Raw genomic sequence first — 15,975 nt, 5'->3', positions numbered from 1 at the left:
GAGGGTGGGGGACACTGGGTGTCCCCGCTTCCAGAAAGGCCAATGTTTTTGACATACCCCTCTCTGTGCCGTCATTGTGAGAAGCACACACACCCTGCTCCATGTGGGGCTGGCCAAGCCCTGGCCCAGGGGGTCTGCAGATGTTTAGGGGTTTGATCAGCGGCCCAGCCCTGGGGGTTTGTTCCACTCCCTTACCTCCCAAGTTCCTGGATGCTAGAAAGATCCTGGGTGAGAAAGCTCTAAACCCACAAACATCTGATCAGCCCATGTGCCAGGTCTGGGGGGCTCCCTGGACTCCCCTGGATCAGGCCCCTCCTGAAGCCCAGCAGTTACTGCTCCTGGCTGGACCTGACCCTCAGCACAGCCTGTTGGGCTGCACCCTGGTACCAGGCTGGGTCTGGCTTTGCTCCCTTTCTAGTTTCCGTGGAGCTGGCGGGAGGAGCGTGAATGTGAGCCGGTCCTTCTTTCTGCTTTGTTTCCAAGCAACTGATAGAAGAACTTTGGCTGAGGGAGCCTTTTCTCAGAGGACAGGGGCCATGAAGGATGGGGGAGTGGGATGGCCCAAACAGGGCTAGACATGCTTAGCTCCTTTAATCTGCAGCTTCCAGGGCCAATGTGGCCTTTCTTAAAGACTCGAGACCCCCTTGTCCCCCTCCTCAAGCCCCTGTACCTTTTCAGGGAACCCACAACTGTGTTCCATGACCCTCATACCCAGGATGTTGACAAAAGCCAGAGCCACCCCCAGTGCCACCCCAGTTCCCAAGCAGGCCCACCCCACACCAGCTGCAGTAGCTGAGAAAAAAGCCTGGCCCGTGAATCTGGGTGAATGAGGAGGCCACAGGGCAGAGAGCAGAGCCCGGAAAGAAAGAGCAGTGTTAGCGAGAGACAGGCGGTCGCTGCGAGGGAGGAGAAGCCAGCTCCCGCAGTCACCTCGGCTGTGCTGCCTGTTGACCATCCCGCCCAGGGTCCACCGGCGATCCAGGCGCCGCAGATGGGCCTTGCGTCTCTTGGACACTGGTGTGGGAGATGGCGATGGAGCATGCGGCCAACAGCAACCGGCGGAGAGAATGGAGATGAGGATGAGATGGGATGGGGGCGGGAGGAAGGGGCACAGGGAGGGGAGGCCCACACCTCCAGGTCACCATCACGTGGACTGAACCAAAGGCACGCCCCTGTTGGATGGGGCAGTTATGACAGGTCATGGTTGGCACACAGGGAAAAATTCAACCAAACTCCCCAGTGTGCGCCCCTGAGCCTAGGAGTGGGTTAAAGCCTTTAGAATCCCAGCACCTTAGAGACAAAAGAGGGTCCCTAGCTCCAGCCCAGTGCAAGGCAGCCCCTCAGCTGCAGCCTCCAGGGATGGTGAGATCAGTGTCCCTCACTGCTGGGCGATGCTGATTCCCAGGAGGGTTTGGGGTCCTGCAACATCTGAGCTTATGTCCACTCGCTCACTGAGTACTGACTGTGAACGTGCTACCTTGGACAGGCACCACACTTGGAAGAATCGGTGTGCCCAAGAGAGACTTGGATCCCTTCCTTGCGGAGCTGAAAGCTCTTGCCATTCTGGGAACTTTGCCCTATGTCTCTGCATTCCCAGGGCCTAGCACAGGGCCAGGCACATAGCTGGGTCCCAGCAAGCAGCTGTTGAATGGAATGGCACAAGGGTGGGTGCCAGAGGCCCTGGCTGTGCTCCTCCTCTCAGGCCATGCATTGGGACGTCTGATGACAGGGGCCCCCCTCCCCAGCTTCTCACTGCTCCTGACCCCGCGCACTGGGCAGCCTCCTGCACTGCTCCTCTGGTGGCTGCTGCTCGGCTCTGAGCCCCCTGCGCCCTCTGCTCAGACCCCAGCTCCAGATGCCTGTCTTCCTGTGGGACTCCCAGATGAAATGGACACTGGAACAGGGCTACAGGGTGCCAGCTGGCCTCACTTCCTGACACCACAGAAAGAAAGTGCCAGGCTGCCTGGGCCTGGGGATGGGAGGGGGGCCAGTGGCTGGAGTGAAAATAAAACCGTCCCGGACCACTGAGGCCCTGGGAAAGCATTTGCTTTCCTGGAAGGAGAGGGACCTGTCTGACCTGCCTCTTATAAGGAGGAGGGCTGGACAAAAGGCTAGGAGGTGTGGATTCCAGTCCAGGCCCCGCTGCCAGCAACCTGTGTCACTGGGAGGCTGGCCATTCCTCTCTAAGCCTGTCTCTCCTCATCTGTCTTAGAGTGACACCACCTGCCCTGGCGTGAGCCTAGACAAGGGGCTGAAAGGCTCTGGGAAACATGAATCAGGTCCTGTGCAAGGCCTCCTGGCGGGGCGGGGAGAGGTGGAGGAGGTGTGTAGGGCTTCTCTGTAGAGATGGATGGGTTCAGCTCATGGCCAGACCAGAGGCCGCATTCACAGTAAGGTGTTGATGTCGGCATTTACTCTGTGTGCCAGGCCCAGTTTAAACCACGTACAAGGATCCTCTCACTTGGGCCTCACAAAAGCCCTATGTGGTTAGCATCTTACAAATGGGGAAACAGAGGCACAGGGTTTTAAGGAACACTCTGTGTCAGGCAGCATGTGAATCCAGGCAGTCTGGCCCCAAAGCCCAGACTCTTACCACAGACTCTACACCCCGAGTTATTGTTCTTCCCCTAACTCTGCTGCCCCTTGGGCTGCCAAGCCCTGGGAAGAGGGGGCTGTGGGGAGGGGACAGGGTCTGGGTGTTGGGGAATCTGCTCACTACCTGGGTACACGCCCTTGGTACAGCAGCACAGAAGACCGTGGTCTGTTCCGCATGTCCCACTATGCGCCCACTCTGGAGAAGCAGGTCCATACTGGTAGGTGTGGGACACAGGAGCAAAGGCAGAGACTTGGGTTCTGGTCTTGGCTCTATCACAAATGAACCCGAGGGCTTGACAGAGGTGACACACCTCTCCTGGTTCACTGAAGCCCCCCGCGAATGTCAGGCTTGGACCCGCACCTCTATCAGTGGTCAAGAAAGTCTCAACTCCCACCCTTACCACCATACTGAACTCCCACAGCATACCTGGGTTCAAGAGTAGCATGAACATACACCAGAGTGTCCCATGATAAGGACATACCAGAACAGCCAATCATCTTTTCTTCCCAAAGTAATGAAGCATGAGCTATTAGGAAAGCTTTGATAGGATGCAGGCTTCCAATTTCTGTCTACAGGGCTCAGAGCACCTATGATGGGATGGCCATAGTGCTGGGGTAGAGATGGCTGCAGAGGGAACCAGGGTTGGCCAATCTCTTGGCCATGTGGCTGCAGGTGCAGAGAGAATAGTGGACACACCACAGCAGCTGGGGCCTTAGGCTCAGGGGACCCATCCCTGAGCCCTTCTGTAGATCTGGGTGGGAAATGCCCAAGATGTGATGGTGGAATCCACAGCTATCCAGAAGTTGCCAGGAGTATTGGCACACAGGCCCTGTCAGAGGAGTGCAGAGGAACCTATTTTAGGAGAATCACCCTGGGCACGCACGCACACACACGCGCACACACACACACACACCCCCTCTGAACGCAGAACCTGCACTGGCAGCCTGATTCTTCCTCCATCAAGGTCAAAATCCTGCACAACCCATTACTACTTGCTCTGCACGCAAAGCACCTGCTGTCTGTCCCAACCAGGCTGGCATCTGTGCTCCACGCCTCTCAGGCACTTTCCTGCCTTGGCCTTCTCCCCACTCAGTGCCTAAGTCCTCCATAATCGACCCAACAGCTCCGCTCTGACCTTCCTGGTGCAGCCTTTTCAACTGGGGCTCTGATTCATACACGCACTGCCCTAGAGCTGCCTATACTACTTACAAGCAAAATGCCTCACAGAGAGGTGTGTGGCACAGCAGTGAGGACCACGGGACAAAGGAGGTGGACTAGGGTCCAAACCTGATAAACATCTTGAAGCCTCAGTTCCCACAGCTGGAAGGATGGGGGTGGCCATAGTCACAGAGTCCTCCCAGGGTGCGGGCAAGGACATTTCAGGACCTGGTCTAGTATCTGGTACTTTGCGAACTCCTGCTGTTTTTGAGAGGCCCTGGCATACTTTGTAGAATGTAGAACTAGGGGCTGGGCACTGTGGCTCATGCCTGTAATCCCAGCACTTTGGGAGGCTGAGGTGGGTGAATTGCTTGGGGCCAGGAGTTCAAGACCAGCCTGACCAACAGGGTGAGACCCCATCTCTACTAAAAACAAAAATTAGCCAGGCGTGGTGGTGGGTGCCTGTAATCCCAGCTACTTGGGAGGCTGAGGCATGAGAATTGCTTGAGCCCAGGAGGCAGAGGTTGCAGTGAGCTGACATTGTGCCACTGCACTTTAGCCTAGGAGACAGAGAGAGCAAGGCTCTGTCTCAACAACAACAAAAAGAATGTGGAACTAGGTAGGAGGCGAGGCTGGGGACTGCAGGCATATGAGGCCAGACCTAGCTCAGGGGCCAAGACTCTCCCCTGCTGTAGAGGTGCAATGGAACCAGAGGGGAGACGGGTGCAGGCTCGGCCCCAGGGCTCAGGGAGCAGCCCAGCCTGGACATGTGGACCCTTCCCAATGGGGCCTCGTCCTGGAAACCTGTCACACAGAGGAAGCACATGGCAGGGGCCGAGGCTCTGGTCAAGGGGTTGAAATAAAGCCTCGACATAGGAGGAAGGGTGAGGCCCCAACCGCCTACCGAGTAACCGACATTTAGGGGAAGGATGAATAAGGAGCTGGCGCTTGGTGGCTGCTTACTTTGGCCTGGCAGCAGGAAGCAGGCCTGGAGGTGGCCGGAGCGCCGGGTGACGGCCTTGATCCCTCTGGCTTTCAGACACATCCATCTGGACCATCCCCACCAACCGTTAGGGAAAGAATTCCTGCAGCCAGGCCATGGGAGGCTTGGAAGCCACTAGAAGCAGGCAGCCAGGAACTGGGGGTGGCTCAAATGGACTGGGCTCAGGCAGCCTGCTCTGGGGAGTACAGAAGCCACAGATGGGTCCAGGCCAGTGCTGGCTTAGGGGGCAGGGGCAGGCTCTTTGAAATGCAAGGAGAAAGACCCTGAAAAACCTCACTGAGTAGTTTTTAAGTGTTTGGAATTTAAAAAAAAAAAAAAAAGAAAAAAGAAAAAAAGGAAGAGCTGGGTGCAGTGGCCCACACTTGTAATTCCAGCACTTTGGGAGGCCAAGGTGTGTGGATTGCTGGAGCCCAGGAGTTTGGCCAATATGGTGAAAGCCCGTCTCTAGAAAAAAATACAAAAATAAAAAACAATAAAAAAAAGGGGAGTGGATAGGAAAACAAACCTCACAGAGTTAAAGCTAATCAGAGAGGCTGACTGTGTAGGGGTCTGAGTCACCCCTCAGTTCCTGAGCCCCTGAGACAGAGCAGCAGGGGTCGGACTGGGGTGGGAGGTGAGATTTTGGGCCAGCCTTACTGAGATGGGATCCCAAGGGAGGAGGCTGGGATACGGCTCAGCTCACTTCAGGGGTTCCGTTGGTTTTAGGGAAGAGTGGGAGAGCTGCCTCCAGAGGCCGCGTTGCTTCCTGCCCCTTGGACCTGCAAGCCCTCACCTTCTCCAGTCTTGGAGGTGTTGATGTCGGAGTCATCCCGAGTACCATTCTGGGCCTCCAGGTAGGTGGCAGGGACCCAGCCCTGCTCCTCAGAGGTGCTCACGAACCACCAGCCTGCAGGGAGGACAAGAAAGAACAGGACTGTGAGAGACTGCAGGGTGACAGGCGTGGCTCGGGGGCCAGGACGAGGAGGGAAGGAGAGGCACAAGAAGTGGAGCACGGAGCCAGATGGCCTGGGCACCCAGCAAATGGCTGGCCCAGCTCCAGCCTTGAGGAGCCTGCATCTGTTCTAAGGCAGGAAAGACCAGCACACTCCCTGAGAAGTGGGACGAATAAACTGCGACCCACACTAACAAATGTCTGATGGAAAATGAAATAGACATAGTGATATGTCCAGTGTGTGAAAATTCATCTTGTAGGAAAGGCCAAGGGAGCTCCGGCCATACAGAGAGACCATTTATGGTCTTTCAAACCCATTAGGATGCTGGTTTGCCTGGAGCTTGGCTGCCTTCTCAGCTTTCAAAGGTATCCAGACTAAGTGCCTCACAGACAGTGTCTAACAGTCAATGGTTGCCTTTTCCCCATCACGGGTCAGTGGTACCGTTGCATTGGCGCCACTCACAGCTGCCCTTTAAGTGTGTTGACGTTTCGGTCGCAGTCACACTAAGTGGGCACTGCTTCCTCACACGATGCTTGAAGATCATGGCCAAGTGATAAAGCCTCATTCATACAAAGTCCTCTGAGCACCCAGGTCTTGGACTCCACTAACTGCCTTTGGTCCCTTCCGAGAAGGTCCTCTTCACACGGTCCTGTCTTCCTCCTCATCCCTTCTTCCCTGACACTTCTTTGCCCCCAAAAGTAATTTGGTACTGATTCTCTTTTCTGCTCATGGCCCAGTTCTCCATTTCCTGTCTGGAGAACTCAGGGCTTCTCCCTGGGCAGCACTTGAGGCCCTGTCACCATCCACTGCAGCGAGTGACCACCCAAGGATCTAGGAGGCATGTTGGTGGGGGGAGGCTCTCAGGTACCCCCACATGGGCTCAGCATTGGGAGGTGGAGGAGGCTCTGTGATAGCTGCTGTGAAAACAATGGAGAGGAGGGGAAAACTGCCAGGTACCACTGCACAGTCGTGGGGAGACCTCAAGGACTTAGAACCCCAGCTCATCTTCTAGGTCTTCAACTAGGTCCCCACCGTCCCATATGACAGGTCTGGGCTTGCAAATAGCCAGCAGTCTAGTCCTGAATGCCCTTTGTCTCCTACCCTTTCTGGGGAGTTCCACAGCCCTCTGCTTGCAGCTCTGCGAAGCCCATGAAACGCCCTGGACCAGGAGTCTGGACTCTTGAGGTCCAGGCCTCTGTGGCTCTGGCGCCTCAGGAGGGCCACTGCCCTTTTAGGGTCTCGGTGTCCTCTTCTCTGGAGAGGGGTTATCTCTGAGCTACTGGCTCAAACACCATGATCCAGGGCCCTGCGGGCTACCTGGGACAGCCCACAGACTCTGTCCCTCTCTGCCTGGGACAGCCCACAGACTCCTCTGTCCCTCTCTGCCTGGGACAGCCCACAGACTCTGTCCCTCTCTGCCTGGGACAGCCCACAGACTCCTCTGTCCCTCTCTGCCTGGGACAGCCCACAGACTCTGTCCCTCTCTGCCTGGGACAGCCCACAGACTCTGTCCCTCTCTGCCTGGGACAGCCCACAGACTCCTCTGTCCCCTCTGCCTGGGACAGCCCACAGACTCCTCTGTCCCCTCTGCCTGGGACAGCCCACAGACTCCGTCCCTCTCTGCCTGGGACAGCCCACAGACTCCTCTGTCCCTCTCTGCCTGGGACAGCCCACAGACTCCGTCCCTCTCTGCCTGGGACAGCCCACAGACTCCTCTGTCCCTCTCTGCCTGGGACAGCCCACAGACTCCTCTGTCCCTCTCTGCCTGGGACAGCCCACAGACTCCTCTGTCCCCTCTGCCTGGGACAGCCCACAGACTCTGTCCCTCTCTGCCTGGGACAGCCCACAGACTCCTCTGTCCCTCTCTGCCTGGGACAGCCCACAGACTCCTCTGTCCCTCTCTGCCTGGGACAGCCCACAGACTCCTCTGTCCCTCTCTGCCTGGGACAGCCCACAGACTCCTCTGTCCCCTCTGCCTGGGACAGCCCACAGACTCTGTCCCTCTCTGCCTGGGACAGCCCACAGACTCCTCTGTCCCCTCTGCCTGGGACAGCCCACAGACTCCGTCCCTCTCTGCCTGGGACAGCCCACAGACTCCTCTGTCCCCTCTGCCTGGGACAGCCCACAGACTCCTCTGTCCCTCTCTGCCTGGGACAGCCCACAGACTCTGTCCCTCTCTGCCTGGGACAGCCCACAGACTCCTCTGTTCCTCTCTGCCTGGGACAGCCCACAGACTCCTCTGTCCCTCTCTGCCTGGGACAGCCCACAGACTCTGTCCCTCTCTGCCTGGGACAGCCCACAGACTCCTCTGTCCCTCTCTGTCTGGGACAGCCCACAGACTCTGTCCCTCTCTGCCTGAACAGCCCACAGACTGTCCCTCTCTGCCTGGGGTGAGAGAAGACAGGTAACAGGATCACTTCTGGAGAACCCCGGGTCAGGCCCTCTGCTCCCTGTGCCCATCTCCCTCCCCTAGGCTCTGCCAATCCTGGTGACCACAACCTTCTCTTATGACACAACCCATACACGTCTGAAAAAAGGCAAACTGGGCCAATGAGTCACAAGCCATCAGAGTCAGGAAGATCTGGGGATATGCCCCCACTGCAGGTGAAGCAATGCCACCGGTCCGATTCCTCTGCCTCCTGCTCTTGCTCCAAACCCTGTGTCTCCCAGATTGCCCGCTTCTCAGACTGTCTGTGCCCGGGCCACGTACTGCCACATTTATTTCATAAACATGTACATAGGTGAATGAGACACTGTGGCACCGAGGGGCTGTAGAGCCTTGATTGGAGCCTAAGCAGGCTGGCCTCTAACCCCTACACTCTGCTGTCTGTGCAGGACCAGGATAGGCAGGCAATCTCCAGGGTGAGAAGCCCACACCAGTTCTCAGGTAACTCTCTACCCCAGGGCCCTGAGACCTCCTGCACTGGGACATTGGTCTGAGGCTGGAAGAGGGCAGGTGGGCATCATGGGCATGCTGGATAGGTCTCTGGATCACAGAAAAAGGTAGGTACCTCTTTGGAGAGAACAGCTGAAGTTACTGAGCAGCTTGTGGTTACAGGCAGGTGCTGGAACCCACTGGTTGGGGACAGGGCAGCAGCCACCGGCAGGTCAGAGACTTCTGGACATACCACTAAAACTTATTGTCATTTCCCTGGCCGCTGGGGCTGGAGGTGGTTATTAGAGCACCAGACATCTCTACTCACTCAACTTGTGGGTGATGAGACTGCTTCCAGGTGGGCTGTAATTATGGGAACTCAGGAAGGGTCCAGACCATGCTTGGGGCATGCAGTACCCTTGAGAGCTAGCTATAGTGGGCAATGGATGCCCACACTGGGGCCAAAGTCAGGCTGGAGGAGGTGGACTTTGGCACCTAGGGAGCCCCCACCTGACCTCTACTTGCACCTTGGCTGTTCCGACATTTGGATAAACAAGAGGCACCATTCCTTCCACATTCGGCTATTGGGAGGAAAGCCAGTAGGACCCATTCGCTGACGTGGTGGAAGGGGTTTCACTGTCTACTTCCCTTGACCCAGGAAAAGCCCAACCTCCACTAGCTAGTCAAGGAGTCCCAGGGCTCTGTCTCCATGAGAATGCCCAACAAGCTTTCCATGTCTACCCTTTACAGAGACGTCCAGCAGAGGCAAAGGGCCTAGGCCTGTCTACCTGGGGAGAGGAGGGGAGAAGCAGCAATGGATGCAGGGAGCCTTTCAGCTGCCTTATGGCCCCGGGCCTGGAGTGGATATCTGCCTTCGCTCTCTCTGCCCGATTCAGGTTGGGAAAATATTACAGAGGCTTGCATGTCAATTCCCCTGCCTTTTGCCTGAAGGTGGCGGGAGGTCACCCTCATCTTGCCCACAGCCACTTGCACATTCTGAACCCAGCATGGGGCACTGAGAGGGCTGCCTGGAGAAGCACCCCCGTCCTCCCTGATGCTCAGGCCAGCATGGTTTGGTTGCTCAGAAGCTGTGGCTGATGGAGGCCCCAAAGCAGCCAGAGGGCATGGACTTCGCAAGGGGCTCTGCCTGGGATGTTTTTCCCCCTTCTTGAGCCTCTGGGGGAGCACTCTCAGGAACCCCAGCGGCCTCTGCCAGGAAGCACCAGTCCCAGCTGTTGTCCCACAGACACTGGCTGGAGGTCACAGAGCAGGGCTTTCCCGTCTCCCTGGGCTGTCATGTGACCCTGCCTCCTTTACCACAGACGTGGGCACATCTGGCCACTCATCTCCTAATTAGTCTGTCATCTCTCTGGACACCATTGATGGTTCCAAGCAAAGCTACTCAGGGGATTTTTTAGGAGCAAACATGGGTGCTTTGATGATCTGAAACCTGAGTCCCACAAAACTCAGGAATTGCAGGGGGCATATGGGGTGAGAAGGCTTGAGAATTAAGTCAATAAAGCAGCAGCAGAGTCAAGAGATAAAGAGCCAGAAACGCTGGCTTGTGCCTATAATGTCAGCTGTTTGGGAGGCTAAGGTGGGTCACTTGAGGCCAGTTCAGCCTGGACAACATAGCAAGACCCCCACCCCCGTCTCTTAAAAAAAAAAAGGAAAAAGATAAATCCCCCTTATCCACATGGGATACATTCCGAGACCCCCAGTGGATGCCTGAAACTGCAGATAGTACCAAGCCCTTATATATTCTATTTTTTTCCTATACATACATGCCTATGAAGAAGTTTAACTTATAAATTTAAGGCCAGGAGTTCAAGACCAGCCTAGGCAACAAAGTGAGACCCTATCTCTACCAAAAAGTTTAAAATTAGCCAGGTGTAGTGGCATACACCTGTAGTCCTAGCTACTTGGGAGGCTGAGGTGGGAGGATCGCTCGAGCCCAGGAGCTTAAGGCTGCAGTGAGCTATGATCGTGCCACTGCACTGCAGCCTCGGTGACAGGGCAAGACTGCCTCTAAGTAAATAAATAATTTATAAATTTAATAATAAATAGAAATTTACAAGTTAGGCGCAGGAGATTAACAATAATAAAATAGAACAATTAAAACAATATGCTGTAATAAAAGTTATGTGAATGTGGTTTCTGTCTCTCAAAATACTGTAATATTTTCTGACCATGGTTAACCTCAGGTAGCTGAAACCATAGAGAGCAAAACTGCAGACGGTTGGGGGGACTACTGCATCTGGAGCTGGGTTTCAGTCATTTGAACAGAGACAGTCCTCGCTGATGCCACCCCTAACAATCACTAAGCATCAGGACTGAAGATCCCCCATCACGAACTAAATCTGAGGAACAAAAGTCAACCAGGCACCTGCCACAGACCTCAGGAGGGAAGGACAGAGCCCACCAAGCCATTCTGGGCATGTGGTCACCCCCCAAATTTCTGCTCACCAGGATGTAACCCCCAAGAATCCCAAAGAGCTGACACCACAATTCCCAACTCGGAGTCACTTATAGGAGGCTCTTGAAAGCTGAAGCTCTCACATGCCTTCGCAGGTCCAGGTTCTAATGTCAGTAGTGGTCAGGTGGGGGTGGTTCATGCCTATAATCCCAGCACTTTGGGAGGCCAAGGTGGGAGGACTGCTTGAGCCCAGGAGTTCAAGACCTGCCTGGGCAGCAGCATAGCGAGATCCCATCTCTTACCAAAAAATGTTGATAGCGCACAGTTCCGGTTCCCATGTCTCATCCTGACGCTTCTCGCACTAACCACCCTAGGTGGTGGTATGTATCTGTGGTCCCTGCTACTTATGAGCCTGAGGTGAGAGGATGGCTTGGGCACAGGAGGTTAAGGCTGCAGTGAGCCGTGATCACACCACTGCACTCCAGCCTAGGTGACAGAGCGAGACCCTACCTAAAAAAAAAACCAACCACATACCCTTGTCCACACCTCCCCCAGCACACTTCCTGTCCACCACTGCACTCTCAGATCCTGTGGGAAAGAAAACGGTGTCTCTGCATGCGTTGGAGGGGCTCACTAGCTGATGCCTGAGCCCTTTGGGGGAGCTGGGCCACATCCAGGGGTTCAGGTTTTGCTTGCTCCTCAGTGGCGCACCAGTGACTTTGGTCAGGAGCCCTGGTTGCCACAATTGACGTCTGAGCTGCTGGCACCTGGCAGAGGCCTGTCAGCAGCCATGGGTGGGGTCAGCCCAGGAAGTCTTTCCAAGACGGCCAACAATGTGACTCACGCCAGGCTTCCTGGAGGTCTGCATAGAGCTGGGGTGGGCGCCTCTGCTCATGTTAACCTGTGCCCACCTAGGTGGTATTTGAGCCTATCTTTGCTCAGTGGAGTGCCCACAGCCAAGTTGGTGGCAGGCTCTTCTCTGCAGCTGTCATCTCCCCTAGCATCAACAGAGCCTGGGCCGGGCGTGGTGGCTCACGCCTGTAATCCCAACACTTTGGGAGGCCAAGGCGGGCAGATCACAAGATCAAGAGATTGAGACCGTCCTGGCCAACATGGTGAAACCCTGTCTGTACTAAAAATACAAAAATTAGCTGGGCATCGTGGTGCGCGCCTATAGTCCCAGTAACTTGGGAGGCTGAGGCAGGAGAATCGCTTGAACCCGGGAGGTAGAGGATGCAGTGAGCTGAGATCACACCACTGCCCTCCAGCCTGGCAACAGAGTGAGACTCCTTCTCAAAAACAAAAAAAACCAAACCTCCCCCGCCGCCAATAAATAAATAAATAAATAAATAAAACAGAGCCTGACACAGGAAGGACCTGAGACCTGAAGCCACACAGCCCCACTCTGCACATGCTGGAGCTGGCACGGCAAGCCCAGGCTGTTGAGGATGAAAGTCTCAGCCCCGGCCGGGTGCGGTGGCTCAAGCCTGTAATCCCAGAACTTTGGGAGACCCAGGCAGACGGATCGCTTGAGGCCAGGAATTTGAAACCAGCCTGGCCAACATAGTGAAACCCTGTCTCTACTAAAAATACAAAAACTAGCCGGGTGTAGTGGCCCATGCCTGTAATCCCAGCTACTGGGGAGGCTGAGGCACGAGAATCACTTGAGCCCGGTAGCTGGAGGTTGCAGTGAGCCAAGATCATGCCATTGCATTCCAGCCTGGGTGACAGAGTGAGACTCTGTCTCAAAAACAAAAACAAAAACAAAAAAACGCTGGGCGTGGTGGCTCACGCCTGTAATCCCTGTAGCACTTTGGAAGGCCGAGGCAGGCAGATCACTTGAGGTCAGGAGTTCAAGACCAGCCTGGCCAACATGGTAAAACCGTGTCTCTACCAAAAATACAAAAAAATTAGCCAGGTGTGGTGGTGGATGCCTGTAATCCCAGCTACTCGGGAGGCTGAGGCATGAGAATCGCTTGAACCCGAGTGGTGGAGATTGTGGAGCCGAGAGTGTGCCTGGCACTCCAGTCTAGGCAATGGAGCAAGACTCTCTCAAAAAAAAAAAAACAAAAAAACCAGACTGAGCTCAAGTCTTGATGGCACAGTGGGAGAATAGGATTCTAATAGGATCCTAAGTTGCTATTAAATATCTTAGGGTGAGGAGCTCCTGGTCAGCAGTTAATGTGGTCCAGCCACTATAGAAGCTTCTGGTGCAGCAGAAATGTTGAGGTGGGAAGAACTCAAGAGACAATCCTGGGCACATCCCTGGGCCACCCACACAGTCTGAGAGGCAGACTGCCATGCTGCCCTGCCCAGTGGGCCCCTCTGCCGTACATTCGGCTCCACAGCAAGTTTTTGCCCAGCCAGCTCTCCTTGTGCGCTGAGGCCTGTGTGGCAGAGATAGGAGCGGGGGCCAGGCCTGCTCCGCCCCCGGGAGCTTCCAGCTGCCTGTGAATGCAGACCCACCCGCCATCCCGGATCCCTGGCTCCTGGGGAAGGAAAGGAGCAGGACTTACATGGAAAGCTTGCCCAAGAATGAAGAAGAAGAGGAGAGGATGCCTCCAGTGGAGAAGAGACCCAGATCCTGGGATCAGGAGGCCTTTGGAGCCAAGGAGAAAGGCCTTGTGTGCTTGGACATGATATGCACATAGCACCAAGGCCATGTCTGTACATGTGTGTATCACACATATTTACAGCTGAACACTGAGCAGGGCGGTCTGTGTTAGGCACTTGCTCTACATATATTACTTTATTCACACTTCAAGGATCTTGAGAAATAAATGTTCTTGTCATCATCCATCCCGCTTTGCAGATGAGGACTCTAGGCTTCACAACCAGGGAGTCCAGCTGCAGAACCCAGGTTCTTAGCCACCGTCAGCAGATAAGGTACAGGTCTGTTGCACGCACGAGGGTAAGGTGACTCCTTGAGAATGCATGTCCCTGAATATTGGTACTTTACACAGATACCTGAGAGTGGACACGTCTCTGAGCAGGAGAGATGCCAGCCTGCATGTACCTGGGTGTCAATGTGTACAGTTGACGGTCCTCTGGGAACAGAGGCAATAATTAGGGATACTGAGTCAGAAAGACTCGAAGTCAGGTCCTGGCTTGCTGTTTCCCAGCTGTGTGACCTTAGGAAAGTTACTAAACTTTTCTGAGTCTCAGTCAACCTCTTTGTAATGACAGTAATGAATGGAGTGTATTTCCTGAGGTTGTTGAGGGGAATAAAGGAGATACTGCAGGGCGGTAGCTTAGGTTGAGCTATTATCCACATGGCGGTAGTCGTTAATCACTAGAGGGTCAGCACCCATAGGTGGCCAGGTGGTGTCTGTGCCACGCACAAGCATAGGACAGCCTGCGCATATCAGGAGGCACTCGCTTATCTCGGGAAACTGACTTGAGCGTGTGTAGGCGTGTGCCCACGCATCTGCTCTAAGCTGGGGTTTTAGGGCTGTCTTCAGGGGTTTCAGAAGGATGGAAGGAAGTGGACTGAGAAAGTGGCCCTATCTGTGCCCAGGTTTGGGGGCAGCTGTTCTCTGGCTGGCTGCCACACCTGGCTTCTTCCCTGAGAAGTCAACCCTGGTTTCCAGGTACAAAGGAAGCAGGATGTTTTTGGGAGGTGGGGCAGGGAGCTTGGTGGCAGCAAGAGATAATGGGGACCCTTCCAAGGGGCCTGGGCTGGCTGGGAGCCCCCTTAGTGCACCCTCCAGCCCAGCCTGGCAGCCAGGCCCTCTGATGCCCACCAGGTCGTTTGATGCCTGCCCGGGCCTTGCTTAGGCAGGTCTTCTGGCCTGGAGTGCCTTTATGCTGAGATGACCCCTGCCAGACAGGGGCCAGGGAAGGGGCTACCACACTCATTCCCTTGAATGGGAAACTGCAGCCTGTTTTAGAGGAACTCTGAGAGACGACCCCAGGTACACATGGTGTGTGGCGGAAACCTTTACTCTAGAGTCTCTTGCCCTGGTCTTCAGGGCTAAACCCCAAGACCGGAGAATTTGTTTAGGAGAATCCCAAACTGGACAATACCCCGAAGCTGCCTCACTTGGCCTCTCCTCCCATCGGGCCCTGTCTCTGCAATGCCAGAAGACCAGGGCCCAGCCCTTTCCAGGTGGCAGAGGCCCAGAAAGAACGAACATGTACCCTGGCATTTGCAGCCAGTCCTGCTCTGTGGGCCTCAAGTAACAAGCCACTTTGCAATGACCCAGGGGCTGAGGAGAGGAGAAGGCAACATGGGGGGTTCTGGCCAGCACTTCCAGCTCAGGGCAGGGAAGGGAGGATGTCCTAGCCCCAGGAGGGAGAAGCTCGGGCCCAAGCACCAGGTCCTCCCTCTCTCCAGGCTGAGCATCTTCAGTGAACTGGCCCAGCAGAGCCCACCTGTTTGGCCAATTTCAAAGCTCTCTCAAATTGACTGATGCTGACACCAGGGGAGGGAGGGAAAGAGTAGAGATGGAGCCAGGCGTGGTGGCTCACACCTGTAATCCCAGCACTTTGGGAGGCCGAGGCAGGCGGATCACGAGGTCAGGAGATCGAGACCATTCTAGCTAACACAGTGAAACCCCGTCTCTACTAAAAATACAAAAAAATTAGCTGAGCCTGGTGGCGGGCGCCTGTAGTCCCACCTACTCAGGAGGCTGAGGCAGGAGAATGGCGTGAACCTGGGAGGCGGAGCTTGCAGTGAGCCGAAATCGAGCCACTGGGTGACAGAGCGAGACTCCGTCCGTGTTAAGAAAAAAAAAAAAAAAGGTAGAGATGGAAACTGAGGCAAAGATTGACACACACAGAGAGACAGAGGGAAATGAAAGAGTGAGCCAGACAGAGCAAGAGGCCAGGAGAGGGACGGGGGCCTTAGCCTCTCCAGGAATGGGGGAGCCTGGCTGAGGGCGGCAGGAAGTGACGGACACTCCCAGGCCACTGCTGTCCCCAGGGTGACTAGGCCACAATGGCCTCCTTAAGGAGGGAGAATAATGAGCTCGTTAGGGCCAGAGTGAGGCCAGC

The 15,975-nt window shown here is 55.3% G+C and overlaps 1 protein-coding gene across 11 annotated transcripts in view; it reads right to left on the bottom strand.

Moving 5' to 3' along the window:
* LOC105478319 (SH3 and PX domains 2A) overlaps positions 1 to 15,975 on the bottom strand; it is a 250,954-nt gene that overhangs the window by 19,242 nt on the left and 215,737 nt on the right. For 6 of the 11 annotated variants that reach the window (XM_011735444.2, XM_011735445.2, XM_011735448.3 and 3 more), the window contains 2 exons: positions 5,530 to 5,643; positions 931 to 1,014 (listed from right to left, as the gene is read on the bottom strand). In XM_011735444.2, the coding sequence (XP_011733746.1) occupies positions 931 to 1,014; positions 5,530 to 5,643 (198 nt within the window). Of the gene's footprint in view, positions 1 to 930; positions 1,015 to 2,719; positions 3,183 to 5,529; positions 5,644 to 15,975 lie in introns of those variants that run through there. The other 5 variants (XM_011735447.2, XM_071069173.1, XM_071069172.1 and 2 more) reach the window with 2 other exon arrangements.

The sequence above is a fragment of the Macaca nemestrina genome, chromosome 9, assembly GCF_043159975.1.
Source record: "Macaca nemestrina isolate mMacNem1 chromosome 9, mMacNem.hap1, whole genome shotgun sequence".
Classification (NCBI taxonomy): Eukaryota; Metazoa; Chordata; class Mammalia; order Primates; family Cercopithecidae; genus Macaca; species Macaca nemestrina.
The sequence above is the reverse complement of the archived record's forward strand: the minus strand, read 5'-3'. Positions and strand labels throughout refer to the sequence as shown.